This window comes from Eptatretus burgeri, chromosome 1 (genome assembly GCF_056783735.1).
Source record: "Eptatretus burgeri isolate ZD-2024b chromosome 1, Ebu_testis_v1, whole genome shotgun sequence".
NCBI classification, from domain to species: domain Eukaryota; kingdom Metazoa; phylum Chordata; class Myxini; order Myxiniformes; family Myxinidae; genus Eptatretus; species Eptatretus burgeri.
Genome location: NC_140961.1, coordinates 118,922,291 through 118,942,378, shown reverse-complemented (window position 1 = coordinate 118,942,378; position 20,088 = coordinate 118,922,291). Strand labels below are relative to the sequence as shown.

At 37.4% G+C, this 20,088-nt stretch overlaps 1 protein-coding gene across 2 annotated transcripts in view; it reads right to left on the bottom strand.

Annotated features, from left to right (window-relative positions):
- Positions 1-20,088, bottom strand: part of LOC147035272 (vomeronasal type-2 receptor 1-like) — a 296,355-nt gene that overhangs the window by 196,607 nt on the left and 79,660 nt on the right. For both annotated transcript variants that reach the window (XM_085896323.1, XM_085896332.1), the window contains exon 7: positions 3,910-4,033. In XM_085896323.1, coding sequence (XP_085752449.1) covers positions 3,910-4,033 — 124 coding nt within the window. The remainder of the gene's footprint in view (positions 1-3,909; positions 4,034-20,088) is intronic.

Below are 20,088 nucleotides of genomic sequence, written 5' to 3'. Positions count from 1 at the left end.
TCGGAGTAGGTGAAATTGGTAATGTCATAATTTTGTTTTGTGGAAAGGGGGAGGGGTCCATAGCCACACAGTGGTAAGTGTAGTATGGTTTCTGAGAACCCTACCTGGTGTTAATACAATTTCCAAAAAAGCTAATAAACAAAAACCTCTGACATTTATTTATTAATATGCAGCCCGTGGCTACTTGGCTGCATTGTTTTCTGGGGGTGTGGCTGTGCCAATGATGCAATGCCCCTGTTTCCAGCAACCTGGTACTCATTTTGTCAACCTCAGAAGGATAACAGGCTGAGAACCCTACCTGGTGTTAATTCATCAGCCCAACAGTGGCTTCAACTCAAGACCCTAGAATCATAAGTGATATGAGGAGGTTAGATTGCCATGTAATAGGGATCTGTCAGAGTAAGTTGGTTTGTTACAGGTGAAGTTGAGAAGGTAATGTATGTAATTTTTAGACAGGATAATCAGAGTAAAATTGGATGCACAAACACATCTTGTTTATGGGCAGGGCCAGGTGAGGACTTTCCATCACAAAAGGCACACGGAAAAGCCTCACACCTGCTTTAAAAAAGGCTGTCAAGATCTCTCAGGCTGAAGTGTGCAAGCCATGGTGGCATAATGCGCTGCCTGGCATGAAAGCAGTGAAAGACCATTTTGGCTGCCCCGTGGGTGGAACAGCACGGAGAAGGACTCCTCCCAGAAGAAGGATAGAAGAATTAGGGTGTAAGAAAGTGTTTAGAGAGAGGACAGTGGGCAGACCAAGTGAAGCGAGTAAATAAGGGTTGTGGAGCTTGGACAAAGGCAGAGGCTACACAAGGGCTGAGTCGAGACAGACACCCACATCCAGAGTGGAACTTTTGGGAGAAGTTCGCTCCTAAGTTTTGTTTTTCTCCTCGTCTTGGCTCATTTCATCACTGGCTCTGTTTTTTCGTTGCTCATGGAAGATGGCTCTCAAAAACGGGAACATTATTCCCGAGCTACATCATTGCCCTGCACTCCACACATCACCAAAGAAAAGTCCTCACCTGCAAATTATCTTGTTTGTACAAGTGCGATATGTGGTGCCACGTGTGGCATAGGTATTTATTTATTTATATTCATCCCTGTATATAACTTGACTTGTTCCCTTCTCCCTCTTTGTGTCTGTTGATTTGCATATCTTGTTCCGAAATGCTACTCCCGTCCACCTTTTCCCCAAATATTATTGACGAATATTTTATCAAATATTCTTGATGAAAACATCATCAAATATTCTCAAATATTCTTGATGAAAACACCTTTTTCCCCAGATAGTGGAGAGCTGAGGAATTGTGTGGGGGGATTGTGGAATTGTGTGGGGGGAAGGGGGATTGTAATCATGGAACATCTTTAAAGACAATATAGCTGGACAATATTAAATTCACATGATATTTATATTAAATATTGTTGAAAACACATTTTACATTCAGGAGAATTCTGTGGTTGTCTGCTAGTAAAACCAATATTAGATTTTCATATTTTTTCTAAATTGATGATAAATTCTGAATCAAATTTACCTAAAAATAGAAATATTTTCATCTCGAAAAATAGAGTTGAGGAGAGTATGATGAGATGGAACCAGATGTGAGCTACCTGACAAGCAAGCAGAATTATAAAGTCAAAAAAGTTGTTTCTCTCTATGATTATGTAGATAGCTTTTGAATAATAAAAAAAAAACATAATTACCAAGGTAGCAAGATTTATTGCGTGAATTAAATGATACTTATATTTCTGGTGAAGACTACAGTTTGTGCATGCAAAGAAAGTATGGCAAATTTCTGATGTGCATTTTAAGCATTTTTAAGCAGAAAGCAGTTCCATCTGCATTTTTATAGAATTTCTGATGTCCTATGTAGCATGCCTGACAGCATATCTTTAGATGTAACGAAGAAACATCCTAATTACCCTGTGCTTGTGAAGCAAAAATCAGGGTTAAGTGATTGGTAGCGTATGTATGTATGGTGTACCTCGTATGTACATATGGCAGATGACGTACGTCATGTCGTGTCTGAATTTCGTTATTTTTTAAAATATTTTTTCTTCTAGCTTCCAATGCCTTTGATAAACAAAGATTTATGCATATTTCCTGAGAGATTCACATTCAAGCTTTATACAGATCCCAAATTTTCCAAAATTAGATCACCATGGAGTAAATTATTACATATTTGTGCAAGTGCAATAAGTGCAATTCAGTGTGAGAATTTTGGGCTCTGGGGTACAATTCAAGAACAACTTGACTGAAACGATCTTCTTTGACTTGTATATTCAAAACAGTTTTACAGAGGAAACAGTTACATATATGCAGTGTCTATGCACGTCGTTCGAGTTATATTAATTCCTGTACACGTGTGTGCATATTCTCTTCAAAATCCAATTAAAATAAATTTCACAAACCATAGTATTCAGTGAGATATTGACACTTTAATTTATAACACCGTGACATATTGATATCATGAACACTCTTAAATTCACTACTTAACACTTGGAATGATGAACGACACTGAAAGTGTATATTCAGCAAAATCCAATTGTTCATCAGAAAAGGAGTTATACACTCGCTTATCAGTATCATCAAAGTCGCTTTTATCATGAATGTCATCAATGCAATAAGCCTGGTGTTGGCTTCACAGTTAGAGTGGCTGGCTTCGGATCTTAGGGTCCCGAGTTTGAGCCCTGTTGGCCTCAAAATTAACACCAGGTGGGGTTGACTCAGACTGTCAACCTTCTGAGGTCGGCAAAATGAGTACCAGTGTACTGGTATAGGGGCACAGCATCAATGTCACAGCCATGCCCTGACAAAAATGATAGCAACCTGGCAGCCAAGCTGCCATAGGCAAGAAGAAGAATAAGAGCATTGCAATGTATATCGACTGGAGTTTGGTTTCCGTTCGTAAACAATCTCTCGAGTAGCATCAACCATTTTCCAGCCATTTTCTTCTTAAGTAAATTATTCTTATCTAGATTTAGATTAGACCTTCACAAACCTATGTATAATGCGAGCACATTTCTCGAGATAAATTTCAAGAAGATGATTCATCACTGATCAGGAAATGATTCTTCAGGTTTGAGCTTAAATAGCAGACAAAAAAAAAATCTCCATCACAATTACGGAACCTGAAATTCTCGTACAGAATTGCACTTATTAAGTGTGTCATAACTTACTCAACGATGATCCGATTTTGGAATACTTGGAGTCAGTTTCAAGCTGGAATGTGAATCCCTCAGGAAAAGTGGGTAACTCTTTGTTTTATCGAAGATGTTGGAAGCTAGAATAAAAAACGTATTAAAACTTGTAGGATTATTCGGGATGTAAAAAGAGAGGGTGTCAAGCATGCTACATGGGACATCAGAAATGATATTATTTTTATATGCAGATAGAGCTAAATCTTATAAACTATGAGAATTAGTAAATAATTCTCTTTCATATGATCCCTTATTTGTCAAGATCTTGATGATCAAAGAAATGAAAAATCAATATGCTTCACAATTCAACCTCGCATTCTGCAAAGTCTTGATATGAAGAATTTTAGGGTACCGACGCTTCCAGTCATAAAACTCCAACCCACCACTGTTGAACCTTAAGACATGGGTTCATGGAATGCCTGAAAATATATCTATCCAAAAATATCAACCACACACTTGGTCATTGCCAGCAAATGAATGACTTTTCGCTTCTGGTCTATATGGCCTTCAGCTGGATCAGATGATTGGTGTAGCTTATACTTCATCCTCCATTAACTGTCTTTGGCTCGAACCCTGCCGTACTCGACAACTCCTAAATGGTATCGAGCAGGTTTTTTGAAATAAGCTGAGCCATTGTTGTATTGGATAAGATACATAAGGTCTTCACAATAACCTGAATATGGAATCAAAAGCAGTCGGTTAAAAACAAACCTGTATCATTGGAGTACTCTCGAGTTGTGCATTGGATGCAGTCGAAGCAACAGAAAGGTTCCCCTTTACGTGCCACCTTCCGTGTTCCCGGTTTACACGTTTCACTGCATACTGACTGTGGGACCTTGAAAATAGTTATATTACATTTCATTAGAGATTTTCATAAAAGTTGTGCAACGACAAAGGTAGTAAAGGGCTTGCTGCAACATCATTCAGAAAATTATTCAAACACTTAACGTTTTGGATTATAAGAAATTAATAATTTTTCAAGTCAGGTTTTCAACCTCAGAATCAACTGCTCTTCCAAGGCTTCAAGGCAGGGGCATGTTCTGCTCACAAGTGCCTTGCTTACTGCTTGCCAAGTGGTTTTCTTGACTCAAAGCACTCAGGCAAGCACTCCCAGCAGACACACGACGTCAGTATGAAAGATTCACGACGTCGGGAATCGGCCGCTTGGTTGTACAACCAGATCACGACAGCACGATGATCTAAAACTTTTTTCTGCCTCATGTGTTTACAGGGTGAGCGATTTTCCACCTCGTGACGTGTGTGATTGTGTTTGCCTTTCACTGGAGGAGACATCTCATTGGCTAATTCCTATTTCCGCATCACGAGCCGCCATTGGGAAAAGTTTGGTTAAACTTGTAAACTTTACCCTGTTTCTGAGTGTGGCAGAGACAATCCGCTTTCACCTGCAGAAGACTTTAGCTTTTTTAGTTGAAATTATCTTCCGCCGTGATCATTTTTGGTAAGTATAATATTATAAATCGATTTTATGTGTCTTAGCTTTTGTTTTTGGATGTTTTAAAGATCACAGAATCCATGATGATGTGTTCCTGTTACTGGTGTGATGGAATCTACATCGTTACATTCAATGGAAACTCTCCCGGGCCCTTCGGGGCACTCGATCGTGGTTCGAGCCTTGGACTCGGGTCCGGCATCTGACGATCGAATCCTCTAACACCCGATTTCATCGTTCGTTTATCATGTTTAGCTGTCACTGACATGGCCCTGATCGTGTGGAGAAATCGACGGTAAATAATTAATCAATTCATTTTTCCGCGGGTCTGGTGAAAAAAAAACACCGGTCTGTAGTAAATAAAGGGTACTCTGTAAAAATTACTTTGGACGAGTTTAATTGGTTCAGAACCTTTTAAAATATATTTCTGGTGTGGATAATGCTTCGGCCGTTCGGGTCCGACGAATTATCGCATTGTACCACAATGTAACAAATTTAAAGATCCACTGCCCTTAAAAAAGCCTCATTTAATATTATTTTTTATAATATATTATTTTTTTATGTCCTCTTTTAACGAGTTAGGACGAACCAAAGGCAAAAGGAAAACAATTGTCAGTTATTGTTCGCCGAAAAATGTGAAGTTTTGTCATAAAAAAAATTAACCCTTTGGCCGCCGACAAACTGCGCTTGTAACAATGAAGCCTCCATTGTGGTAGTTTGTCACCATAAGGGGATTGTTCAAGTTTTTCGGTGCACTTTGTTTTCCTTTGGTAAAATGGTTGTCAAAAGACATGAAAATAACTTTATATTATGAAGAATAATATTAATTGAGGCTTTTTAAGGGCATTGGAACTTAAAATTTGTTACAAGCTACTTCGAACACTGGTGTACTAAATTGTTTTTATTTTCTAAAATAACGGTGACGTCCAATGCTGTGATGTCCACATACAATTTGTGTGGAAAGAATGGGAAGAGACCTTTCCGGAACCTGAATTTTTATAAAGTTGTCAGAGCAAATGAATTCTGCTAAATGACAGTTTATAATGTGCATGACTTGAGCATAATTCACATTGCAAGTCTTGTTTGATGATCACAAAGCCCAATATATACGAAGTGGAAATTCTTATTATTTTTCAGACAGTACCATGGCCAGTCAGCCAACAACAAAGGAGGCGGCTGTGGACACTGCCATATCACAACATTTGAAATATGCCCTGAATCGGCATGGAGGTGTGGGCAGGAACAAGCCCTCATCTATCTATAATTCCAGCAGTGTGTGTGTGTGTGGTGTGTGTGTGTGTGTGTGTGTGTGTGTGTGTGTGTGTGTGTGTGTGTGTGTATGTGTGTGTGTGTGTGTGTGTGTGTGTGTGTGTGTGTGTGTGTGTGCGTGCGTGCGTGCAACTGTGTGCCTGTGTGTCTGTGACCGCTGTTTCTCAACAACCACTGGTCCGATCTAATTGAAATTTGCCAGGTATATTGCTGGGGACCTGAGTGTGTGCCTTCTCAAGGATTGATATTAATCGGACAAGTGCTTCCCAAGTTATGGCCATTTATTTACCAAACCAACTGCGTAGGCGTGGCCGATGGGGAAGAGATCCTCAGACGCGTTCCCCTTTACGGGTTACAACGTACGGACTTCCGGATAGTGATGACTTACTGTAATCTCATAATTTCTCGATTTCTTATGCGCATTCATAGATAAACACAATGCCCCAATCCAGCCGACATTTATGAGAGTGAACAGCCTGTGTGGTTGTTTGAAAGGTTTTTTTTTTGCACGTACAGCCACGTACGTACGGGCACACATGTATGGGCACGTACTAGTGTAATAATAACGAGTAACAGTAACATGCTGTGCCAGCCGTCCACGTCCTTGATTATTAAGAATTTGCAGCATAGTTAATTGTAATGTTGTATGTTGGAAACCCAGCCAAAGTTTACATTGTGAAAATATTTACATGTACTTTTATGCATAATGAAGTTATTTTATTTTCTTGTAAAATTAAGATTGAAAACACCCAACAAATTAATTTTTTTTGCTTTGGAATTATTTATGTGAGATGCATTCAAAATTATGTTTTTACTTAATGATGTTTATATATAGATTTATATTTTTCTTTGTACTAGTGCGTGCACGTACATGCATGGCCGTACGTGCAAAAAAAAAAAAAAAAACTTTCAAACCGCGAGCCACAAACAACAACCACACAGGTCATTCCTTCACTCTCGCATGCCCATACATGCATGGCCATATGTGCGCGCCCGTACGTGTGTGCCCTCTGAAGTGTAACGCCATTTTCTGTGGAAAAAAGTACCAAAACAGCAACAAAAAACATCTAAAAGGTACCCAAAAAACACCCGTTGTTTAACTTTTGTCTCCAACTGGCTTATTTTCGATTGTAAGTTATTGCGTGTTAAAAATTTACTTCTTGGTTCGGAGCATATCAGCTCACTCTGATGTTACCGAAATCTATGCACCGTCTAATATGAAAACGATCATAACTTGAGGCATTTTGTTTATCTATAAATGCGCATAAGAAATCGAGAAATTATTAGAATACACAAAGTCATCACTATACCGGGTGTAGTGGCGTGCGCCTGTAATCCAGCTACTCGGAGGCTTTGGTTGGAGGATCGCTTAAGGAAGGGCGCTCTGTGCTGGGCCACGCTATGAGAGGGTGTAGGGCATCCCGGAATCATGGCGAAACCCAATGCTTGTCCCTGTGTCATAAGAGGCGACCAGGGTTGCGTCAGGAAGGGCAACCTGTGCCAAATCAGTATGCAGATAATAACGGATGATTCGCTGTGGCGACCCCTGATGGGAGCAGCCGAAAGAAGAACAATAAGAGTAAGTCATCACTATTCGGAAGTCCGTACGTTGTAACCCAAAATGGGGAACGTGGCTGTGGATCTCTTCCCCATCGGCCATGCCTACGCAGCAACGTGTACTGTCATTGGTTGGTAAATAAATGGCCATAACTTGGGAAGCACTTGTCTGATTAATATTGTTGCGGATTTGGAAAGCTATCACACTCAACATTCAGGTTCCTATAGATTAGTTATATCGGTAAGTATATGTTGTATAGATAGCTCCCGTCCCTGGTCTAATGGTTAAATCAAATGTTAATGCGCTACGATTGTATTAGAGTTTCAACAATGCCACAACGGCACCATTCTGGAACTGGAATGTTCAACATGGAACTGGTGCTGCTGCGTTCTTCAGGCACGCATGTGGGCAGAGTCTAACACAGACATGCCGTCCCTCTGTGGCCAATCGGTGGGGAGCCGGCGTCTTCCACGCTCCGCCTCCAACCCAGCACCGTCACCATTAAACACGCGGTCTGAGGTGAAGCTGTAGACGGAGCCACAAATGCCCCCCACTGTAGACTCCACCCAAGGGATGGAGTTCCCCACCCACCACGCGCCTGTCCAATCGGGAGCGGACGAGGAGTCACATGGGGCCTCCCGTCCAATTGGAGGGCTAGTGGAGAAGAGAGAAGCATTCATTGAGCGGGAGGGGGCCAATATATGGTGTGTCCTGAGGAGATTATCGGGGTCCGCTCTCTTGGAGGTGTTCTGGTTCTTTCCTGCTTCTTCTCTGCCTGGCTCATCACATTGGCTTCTCCTGCAACGACCTCGTCCCGGCTCCAGATCTTCGTGTTGTCGCCTTCCACCTGGCTGGTACGGCGACATCAGTCCCAAGACCAGGGGACGTCCAGCCGCGTGCTCGTGGCCAGGTAGCCAGCCATGCCTGGCTCACAGCCAGTCTGTCCTCGGCTGGAGAGTCACAATAAAGGCCATTGAGGTCCACTTCTGTCTGGGTGTGCGTGTGTCTGTTTGTTTTGCCAGTCTGACAATTAGTGAATTGTATAAGTGTTTTGCCTGTACATACGTGCATTGCCTGATATTCGGGATAAATCTTCTCTTGCGTGCTCCCCTAATCCCCCATCATTGGTAAATAAATACCCAATTGTTTGAATGTACTCAGCTCGTCGTGTCATTTCTCCATTGACTGGGTGTGTCATGCATGTGGGAAAGTGAGCAGTCATTGCCGCTATAACGGAGAAACAGGATAATCGGGCCGGCAGAATTCGGCGATAATAAAACCGCTCGGCATCGCACACGGAACGGGCTTGCTTAAGCAGCTCGCTTCCCTACGAGTTCCATCGAGGGTGAAATACCCCGGTAGCTGGATCACGTGGGTACTTAGGTAAATTGAACTTGGCAATCGACACTACCCCACGTGGTCTCCCCATTGGTGTATTTTGGTCCAAAATAACCAGGACCCGCCGACCTCAGACTTCTCTGTGCAGCGATCTCTAATTCCAGGCGATCGAGCCAAGACGGCCCCACTGCTCCAGAGGGTCGTGCTCGTGGCGACTCGCCGGCGAAACCACAACAATATAAAACATTGAAAAGGCACATACTCAGGTCCCCAGCAATATATCTGGCAAGTTTCAATTAGATCGGAACAGTGGTTGTCGAGAAACAGCGGTCACACACACACACACACACACACACACACACACACACACACACACACACACACACACACACACACACACACACACACACACACACACACACACACACACACACACGCACTGCTGGAATTATAGATAGATGAATACACACACATAAATATATATTTGGACTCATCGATTTGCCTGATTGTAATTCAGTTATATATAATTATATGAACTGTTCATATGTCAAGTATCATCTGTTTAAGTCTTTTTGCACCTCATTATATTGATCCCCGCTCTGGGACATAACAAGTAAAAATATTTCTAAAATGTATATATGTATGTATATATATATATATATATATATATATATATATATATATATATATATATATATATATATATATATATATATATATATATATATATATATATATATATATATATATATATATATATATATATATATATATATATAAATATATATACATATAGATATATAAATAAATATATATATATATATATATATATATATATATCACGCAGAAATTCTATCAGAAAGGTGTTCGACTTCCCAAGTAGGACCCATATTGTACTCTTTTACCAGTCATTGCTGAATTTCTACCTATTGAATATCAACTATTATGTCGTATAGCAAAATTTATATGTGGTTCTTCGTCTTCTCATAATTCTTACATGAGGTTGCTTAATTATGAATCTTGTAACAATGGGTAGTAGCTAAAACTTTTAATTACATTTTATATAAATGCAAGTTTTCGGTCAATACCTTTTCTGCTCCTAATGCCCATAATGTATGCAAGCATAGATTATCAGCAGTTTTACTATCTCTATATCTATCTATCTATCTATCTATCTATCTATCTATCTATCTATCTCTCTCTCTCTCTCTCTCTCTCTCTCTCTCTCTCTCTCTCTCTCTCTCTCTCTCTCTCTCTCTCTCTCTCTCTCTCTCTCTCTCTCTCTCTCTCTCTCTCTCTCTCTCTCTCTCTCTCTCTCTCTCTCTCTCTCTCTCTCTCTCTCTCTCTCTCTCTCTCTCTCTCTCTCTCTCTCTCTCTCTCTCTCTCTCTCTCTCTCTCTCTCTCTCTCTCTCTCTCTCTCTCTCTCTCTCTCTCTCTCTCTCTCTCTCTCTCTCTCTCTCTCTCTCTCTCTCTCTCTCTCTCTCTCTCTCTCTCTCTCTCTCTCTCTCTCTCTCTCTCTCTCTCTCTCTCTCTCTCTCTCTCTCTCTCTCTCTCTCTCTCTCTCTCTCTCTCTCTCTCTCTCTCTCTCTCTCTCTCTCTCTCTCTCTCTCTCTCTCTCTCTCTCTCTCACTCTCTCACTCTCTCTCTCTCTCTCTCTCTCTCTCTCTCTCTCTCTCTCTCTCTCTCTCTCTCTCTCTCTCTCTCTCTCTCTCTCTCGTGCAGCCTGTGGCTGCTGGTTGCATCATTGGTTGGGACATGGCTATACCGCTGATGCAGTGTCCCCTTACCAGTACACAGGTACTCATTTTGCCGACCTCGGAAGGATGACAGGCTGAGTCAACGTCCTGGTGTATTTTAATTCAGCAGCCAACGGGGCTTGAACTCAGGACCATAGGATTCCAAGCCACCACCCTAACCAATAAGCCAACAACAGGCTTGAGTTTTACCAACACTGCATGATGATGCTGTTGTCCTTAAAGGTGCCTTTGTGCAGTCAATTTTATTTGAGGGAGAAGCTCCACAGTTCCTCTCTGGAGCAAAACTTTCTCAATTTGAATTGTTAACTGTGCTTTCCACAAAGTGAATTTGTCAAAAAGGTATTTACAACTTTTACCCATGTTGTATTTTTCTTATTCCCCATTTTTAGTATATGTTTCTCAATTGCAATGGTATCTACTTTTATTTATTGTATGTTTGTATTTGAGTGTGCTTTTTTGGTACGAATGAAGATATTATTATTGTTAATACTGCTTGTATATTTTTGCCGCAATCATGCTCTGTGTGATACATGATAATAAATGATTATGAATTACAGTTGTTTTCAAGTTGTGGTCATTATGTGTTACTGTGCAATGTAATGATGTTGCAATGCAACTTCAATGTTTTGAGAATGGCACCTGTGGAACAGCGGTGCTTCGCTGGCCCCAGACCTACGGGTCGAGGGCTCCATCAAGCTGGAAGCTGAAGGGTGTCATGCACTGCAATGGTCGTTCATTTGGCGTGCAAAGAAAAGGGTAAAAACAAAAACTCCATTTTATGAACGTTGTGATAAAGTTGAAAAATAACGTCATGCTTCAATGTTGTGACAACGTTGAAATCTGACGTCATGGGTGTTGCAAATACAACTTCCCACTAACCCAAGTCTGACGACAGGATACAACCAGAACACGACGCTGCAACGACGTCAGATTTCAACGTTGTCACAACGTTGAAATCTGACATCATGGGTGTTGTAAAAACAACTTCCCACTGACCCAATTCTGATGTCAGGATAGAACCGGCAAACGACATTGCAACAACGTTGTGTGCCTGCTGGGCTGCAACAGAATGGAGTGCTCAGCACCGCATAACAACATGGCAGTCTCCACGTAAACAATGCTATCATGGAATTCAAGCAAGTGTTGTCCAAGCCATCGTTTTCAGTTTTACTCGATCCTCTTATAACAACTTCCCCAAACAAATTTATTACCCCGTGCATGCAAAGCGAAAAGCGGGGTTAAGCAATAGCTTCTGTTCATTTCTGTCCATCCATCTGTCATCAGTTTATGATCGAGGAACAACTTATTCAAATCTAATCTTATATTCTGAACACAAATCGGAATATGAATTGGAAGACAAGTTTGCCGTTTTACCGTACTTTGGCTCTGAACTTGTCCCGATCACTCATGTGCAGAGAGGAATGAGATTAAAAAATAATTTACTCTGTCTGCCTATCTGGCAGTCAATCGGAATTTAAAATCATTCCAAACAGGAAACACTGTTATTAAGGACATCATAAAGGACACAAACAACAAACACAAATAACTAATGTAATGTATTAGATAACATTATATAATAGACATGAAAAAGTGACGTTAAAACACGGAATTAATTTATCAATAAAGGCCAAATTTTTTAGTCTTTATTGAAATTAAATTTAATCTTCGCTTGAAGTCTGGAGAACACAAATTGTCTAATAATACTTCCAAGAACCCCCAGTTTTGCAGTACTTAAATTTAAATAAAGGTTCAATTGGGTGGTGTATAAGGATGGTGTTCGGGACTGCTTCTGAACAACTTCAATTTCACTAAACTTTGGGATTTTTTTGATGATCGTTAAAATTATTTTATTGAAATTGAAGAAACACTGCATAGGGTATCATGTTCAATGAACTCTCCAGTTGTGTTAGAAGTGGCCACAGAGTATGAGGAAGAAGGAAAAAAAAAAAGATAAATAAATAGGACCCTTGCCAAGCTTATATATGAAGCTACCACTGTGCATTTTTGGGGAGGGATGAGGATGGAGAGGGGTTTTGCATGTTTGTAAATCTTGAGGAATTATGATGAAAATTAGAAGCAACAACAAAAGTATGAATTGCATGTTTCAATAATACGAGCAAAGTACCAAAAACTTTTGTATATCTCCTCCGAGTTTGTGTTTGGAGACAAATTGACTCTTTTTTTGAACCACACACCAAACATATGCCTTTTTGTATAACCCTGTAAATTTTTACTTTTAAAATATGAGATATTTTTCGTATTCGTTTTCTTTTTACCTTTGAGACAATAACTCATTTATTTATTGGAAAAATTCCTGCAGAGTGCAAAAACCTTTTTAATTTCCAACATGCACATTTGAATCTTAATGTTTAAAACATAAAGAATCCTCACAAATGACTTCACTCTCTCCATTTATTTCAGAAAAAAATGAAAAACTTTAATCAAAGTTAATATCTTTCCCTTGAAAACGATGTCAATAGTCTTGTCGAAAATATTGCGAATAGACTTGTCAATCCTTTGTTTTCCTGCTCGGTACGTTGAGATTTATTTATTTTCTGTAATACCTATAAACCTTTTTTGAATCTCACTGGTTTCCATATTTTCATATTTATTTATTCTCTCTTTCCTCCCTCTCCTCCTTCTCTCTCTTCTCTCTCTTCTCTCTCTCCTCCTTCTCTCTCGTCTCCCTCTCCTCCTTCTCTTTCTTTTCCCTTTCCTCCTCTCTCTTCTCTCTATCCTCCTTCTCCCTCTCCTCCTTCTCTCCCTTCTCTCTTTCCTCCTTATCTCTCTTCTCTCTTTCCTCGTTCTCTCTCTTTTCCCTCTCCTCCTTATCTCTCTTCTCTCTTTCCTCGTTCTCTCTCTTTTCCCTCTCCTCCTTCTCTCTCTTTTCCCTCTCCTCCTTCTCTCTCTTCTCCCTCTCCTCCTTCTCTCTCTTCTCTTTCCTCCTTCTCTCTTCTCTCTTTCCTCCTTCTCTCTCTTCTCTCTTTCCTCCTTCTCTCTTTTCCCTCTCCTCCTTCTCTCTCTTCTCCTTTTCCTCCTCTTCTCTCTCTTCTTCTGTCTCAGTTTCTTCAACTCCTTCCAAGTCCCTTACTATCCTTGAATCACTTACACCCCATAGAATATCATACATATATTCATCAGGATTTCTTGTTATTCCTGTATCCAAAATATATTTTTTTACAACAGGAAACCAATAAAATTCCTTTCGAATTTCTAAAAGAGCCAAATGTTTTCTTAACTTCATAATTTTTTCATTATTTAACATTTTAATTAAATCCAAAGTTGTTGGATTATCAACATCAGTAAAAAGCCAATCTTCAAGGAAAATACCTCATTCTCATGTTGTAGAACATATTTATTAAAATACCGAATACCCTTTTCTTGAAGGTATGCTTGGACACAGAAATGATAATTTTCTTGAAGCCTTCTTACTGTCATTTATGTATTAGAAATATATGACAGAATAATATTATGACACGAAACACCCCCCCCCCCAATCTTCCCATTGTTAAATCATTTTGTATTTCCTTACATATTATATAAAATCCTGTTTTTGTTCTGTTTTCATGATATAAACTAGAGCAAAACCATTATTATAGTTACCCTTATGAAATTATTTTATTTGTTGTTTACTAATCGTGCTTCCACAAAACTCATTCTCTATAACAAGTGGATAATATTCTTCCTTATGAGACTGATTTAATTGTTCAGGGTCTACTAGCTCAATTTTAAATTACCAATTATACCCTAAATAATTCATATCATACCCCATTGTTCTATTCTCAGACAAAACGATACACCCTTCTTTAAAAAAAAATTATTTTAATTGGAACTGTGAATTCTGTATGACCTGGAGATAAAATCAACACTTTTGTATCTTTGGAACACACTGCCGTTTTAATTAAGGATATATATATATATATATTGTAATAAATCACTTAATCTCACCAAGTCATTCACGTCAGTCGGGCTTTGATAATTTATTCATTCATAAGCATTTTTCAGATTAATATTTTTTGTTATGCTATATTTCTGTCGTTCAGCCTTTGCCTTTGTGCAATAATTTGACACATCAATATCCAATTCATGGGATACACCAAAGATAGAACCATCTTTACTAACATGTCATTTATATTAGATTTAAAATAATGTCATAAATTTTTTTAATTTTGTTGAGTTGAAATAACACCTTTTTTGATTCTCACTGGTTTCTCACTGGAAGGAGGAGAATCATTGAATAGGTATAATTGACCACAACACCTGTAATTTAATTATTGGACTTGAAATGTTTGATTAACACCATTCTGTAAGAATTTTATGACTTCAATAGGTGGTGTAAGACCAAAACTATCAAAATAATATTTGTCTTGGCTATTAAAAATACAAACCCAATGAGAACCTTTCCCATTATTATCTTCTAAGTTCATAATAATATTCTTTGTATGTTTAGGCACATTTGTTAATTCATCTCTCTTACAAATAACCACATTATGAAGTTTTAATTTCTTTCAATATTGGACAAGTTGTAAATTTGATGTTGTTTTCTTTCCAAATTCTTTAAACCACTCATCAATGCTCTTTTATTTATTAGAAAGACATAATCCATTACCCCTATAGTTAATTTTACACCTGCTTGTGCGATAGAAGAAAGCATATGTCCAACTAACAATGTCGCTTTATCAGGCAGACTTTCATGTTTTTCAGAAAAATCTAAAATTATACCACTTCCACTAATTTGTTTCTCCAACTCTTTGTTGTGTCTTTCCAATGCTTTTTGAGCCTGGAGTTGAGCCTTCCTTTCATTGCAAGCTTTCACCGCTGTTGATATACCACCTGTCATTGCTCCAAACACAATTAAACCAGCAAATAAAGGAATTAGAAATGGGATAATTCCTCCACTCCTCTCTCTTAATGAATATTTTTTTCAACATTGGTTTTGTCATTTTATTTTAAAGTGAGCCATTATCATTCAAGGTTATCACCTTTTCTCTTGTGAGCAACACATCAATTCTTACTGCTCCTTTTCTCTGAAGTGTATTAACGTTAATCATACAAGGCTTTTGATTTTGAACACAAGATGATAGATTATGAACATTGATTTGATTAACATATACCTGAGTTAGAACTTTGCCACTCATTTATTTAACAAAAAAATTATGTGAGACTTATCATAACACCATTATCTGTATTAATCTGTAATTCTGTTTCTTCCAAAAGCAAACAATATGTATCAACTTCTTCATTCTCCCCTCTTTCAATGTATAGGGAAGTATCCACTCAATTAGACTTTATAGTTTGCTTTTGAGCACTCAGATCAAACGCATAGATTGCATACAAACTTTAAAATTCTGTCATATTCAAATAGGTTCTTTATTTCCATTACTTTCACACACCTTTTGGTAAGACTTGTATGCTTCAGCATAATCATTTTTTCCCAACTAATTTCCAATCTATCTCGTAGATAAAATATTCCATCTAGAGAAACACGAAGTTTTTTCACCTCAGCATTATCACTCAATGCATTATTCTTATCAGTAGCAGTATCGCCATCTGGTTTTTAAAAAATGATCCACAGATATCGTGGCTTTCCTTCCAGAACACCTAAATTCCATGTTTTAGTGGTTTGGTTTAGTTTAACATGTTGACATCTTCTTTTAAGATATGATACATTGAGTGGTTTCTTTGAATGGTCTTCTGTGTGGTCTTCTATTCAACATCTCTTCTGTTTTAAGATTAGGAGAATATTCACGAATATACCAACTCATTTCATCAATTACAAATTTATTCTGAGCACCAAAGGCACAAGCAACACCAAAAAGTAATCTATTTTCTTTATCATTCCTTTGTTGTTGAAATCTAATTTTAAGACCACACAGAACTTTATCATGATCACAAAATCCAAATATACCTTTAAGAGGAACTGCCACAGTAAAACTATTAACTGCTTTTGTATCATCATTATATGTTCCTTTCCTTTGATGATATCCAGGGTCTGTGTTTGTTCCCGTTGACATATCAGGAATAAAACCTTCGAGAGCACCCTTTCCCATTCTATCACTGAATGAATATAGTGTACATTTCATCATTTCAGATACAGCAGAGCCATAATCAACCACTTCAACTTCTTGTGTTCCAATGTACAAACGAACACGATCAAACATTTTCCAGAAGAAATCATTTACGAGTGTAGCGTTTGTGTTATTCCCAGCCTTTGTGAATTTTCATTTACACAAGAAACTTTCGGATAGATTCAAATAAGTTTGTTGATTATTTATTTCAAAACTTTTTGTTCCATTTGCATTCCAGTCTGTTCCAGTTATTGCATTTACCTTGAAGTAATCTTCTTTTTTAGTGGAGTTTGAGATGATAATAGAATCATCCAAATCATAGATACTATAAATTGCTTCCAAACTTGTGTTTATTTCGGAAAAAAGATGTTAAAACTTTTGAAACCCTGACCTAAGTATTTGAATTGTTTTCTGTCGTTCTTGGGGAGACAACTGAGTTTTGCCTTTCTTAATTTCTTAAATTGCTTGTAATTTATGAGATTCCTTTTGGGCATCTTTTGTACTCTTTATAGCACCTGCTACATTTCCCACAGCAGAAGCAGTTGAACTAATTAGGTCTTGATGTTTAAGAATAGTTGAACCAATACACATTAGGATATCAATTATCCCATCTCCTCTAAATTGATGTCCGACACCCCTTTGTCTCTTAGGTTTATAGTATCCTCGACCAAGATACATACATTCGCCATTGTAGTATGGGGAAAGGAACATCCCATTCCCATTAATTATTTAATATTTTCCCATCTCGTGTTTCCTCACAAAAAACGTCGGATTTATTTATTGGAAAACTTCACGTAGGTGAATTCTGATGGACATAACTTCTCCATTGAAAGAAATCATACGATTATCTTGGTCGGTTATCCTAAAATTTACTCTGTATCTGGTTTTTCCTGACACAGGGAGATAAATCAAATTTTTGGGTTCCATATTGAATTTATAACCAATTGGGGTTGAGTCTGCGTCAAATGAAAATATTGCATTTGTGCTTATTCCATCATTATTCGCAACATCAATCAAATCACAGTGAATTAATACCGAATTTATTCCTGAGGATATTTGAATGACATTATCACTGTAAAATGTCCCATTAGTTTCAATCTTTTTTGAGGAGAAACCCAATAACTCTCTAAATGAATTATCAATTTTGAAATCAACCTTGTAGTTATTTTTAAGTTTAATCGTTGATTTTGAAGTATGTTTTTGAATATCTATAACAATATTTTTTGGTTCATCACCCTTTTCTTTCATAAGACGAACAATTTCGGAAGATATTTGAGAAATCTCATGTGCTCTAGGTGAGACTGTTATGGTTTTGTATCCACTTCCCGGATTATAACTTAACTTGTCATTTTTCTCAGTTATATGAAATGAGGTATTATAAGTTTCCATGGACAATAAAGATGCCTCATATTCTTTTGTTGGGTCAAGTTGTAGTGGGTATGGGAATGAAAATGTGTGGTCGCTTGTTGTGGAATTAAAACTAAGGATTGTGCTTCTCATCTTTTTATATAAGATAAAATGTCTTTATATTGAGATTTATTAATTATTTTCATGTTCATCAACTGGTCTAAAATGGCTGATGCTTCATTAAAACAATTCTTATTTCCAGCCTTCTTACTAACGAACAACAATAACAGTCTATTAACTTATTGTGATGGGTCATTTGGAAGAAAACTAACACCTGAACCAAGGATACTTAATGCCTGAATAATGTGTTTCTCCTTCTCATTCTTCTTTTTTTACCAGAAAGACTAACCCTATAATTAACACAGTCCAGCAGAACAATATATACTCTATCATCATTATTTTTCTTCTCCAATGGTTTCTCAAAATACTTTGATTCATCCCTCACAGTTGAAGCTTGTCTTCCATCTTTTTTGAGAAGAAACATTCATCTTGGAGTTCGTTTAACAGGGGGTTGAGCAGAACTCAAGAACCTTAATTCATCATTAAATATCAATACCTTTTCTTGAACAAGATGAAATATTGCTGGTTGTTCTGTTGGAATGAGTCCTGCTTTGGTTTTTGATTCTGCTGAATAGTCATTGTTTTGAAGAGCATTCACAATATAATCAGGGGGTTGATTAATCTCTTCCAGTTGTTCAAATAATCCCTCATCATCATATTCTAATTCTCCTATATGCTCTAATTCTTCCTCCGTCATTTGACTGAAATCTTTTATCATTTGAAATTTTTTAGGAGTATATTCTATTGTGGGAACTGTGGAAACATTAACAATTTTTTCTTTGGAAGTTTTTAAAAGGGGTTTAACAAATTTATCTTCTTTTATTTCAAATGCTTCTTCACCCGTTAGTTTATGTCTGCGTTTCTTCTTTATGTCTTCCTGTTGTTTTACAACTTTTGAAACCAACTCTTGATGTTCCTTAAATCTTCTTGCCCTTTCTTTCGCATCCATTTATTTATTGGAAAATATCATTTAATATCTCATCTTGTTACACAACAATATATTTTTATTTTTCAGTTGTGTGCTTCATGTAAGCCCCAAATTCCTTTTTACTACATAATGTAGAACAATTATCTCTCCAAAAATTGTTTATATCTCTTCAATTTAACTTGAATAAAATAAAAGTATTAGCATTTTTTCTGATGGAATGACGAGGAAGTTGAACGTATGATTGACAAAGACAAATACAATTACAAGAAGAATGTCTCCCTCTTGTGTACTTGCTATTCATTGCCGTTTGGTTTCTCTCATTAACACAATCATCAAAGATAACGAGGTTCTTTTATGATTTATCCAAATCTTGGGGAGGAGGGATATCATCCGTATGTATTATCATGAAGAATACAAGTTATCACTTTTGATTTCTTTTTATATATCTGTGTCTCACAAATTAGTTGTATTATATCTTCAATGTTATAATCATTTTGATTGTTTTGAAGTTTAAATAAACCGATTATATCTTTTTTTTGAAGAACAGCATTAAAACCTTGTGAGAGTCGTTGATACTCAGGTTGAAAACTCGACTTTGTGAAAATTATTAAATTATCGTAATCTAAAAAGTTGGGAGTCAGGAACGTCTTCTAAAGTAAGCAGGTTTTTCCACATCTGCTTGAACCAACTATGAGACATCTAAATGAATTTGGAAGATTTTTATGATTGTTAAATTTTATCTTATTTTCCCAAATGGATAAAAAACCATTCATTTATTTATTTGGAAAACAAGTTATTTAATTCATTATTGGCTTTTTTTGAAACTCTATATTTTATCCTAAGTTCAGGTTTAATTTCAAGGTAATCCATTATTTTATTTCTGCAATATCTTGTGTTGACATTTCACTGAAAATGACAATCATGAATAATATATAACAACAATCCCTTGAGCATTTCTCTAATACGTTCAGTTTCTTCCCTTGTAAGGAAAGGTGTGTTATCACCCTCATACTTTACATTCATTTATCTAATCAATCTTCTAAAGTAATTCATTT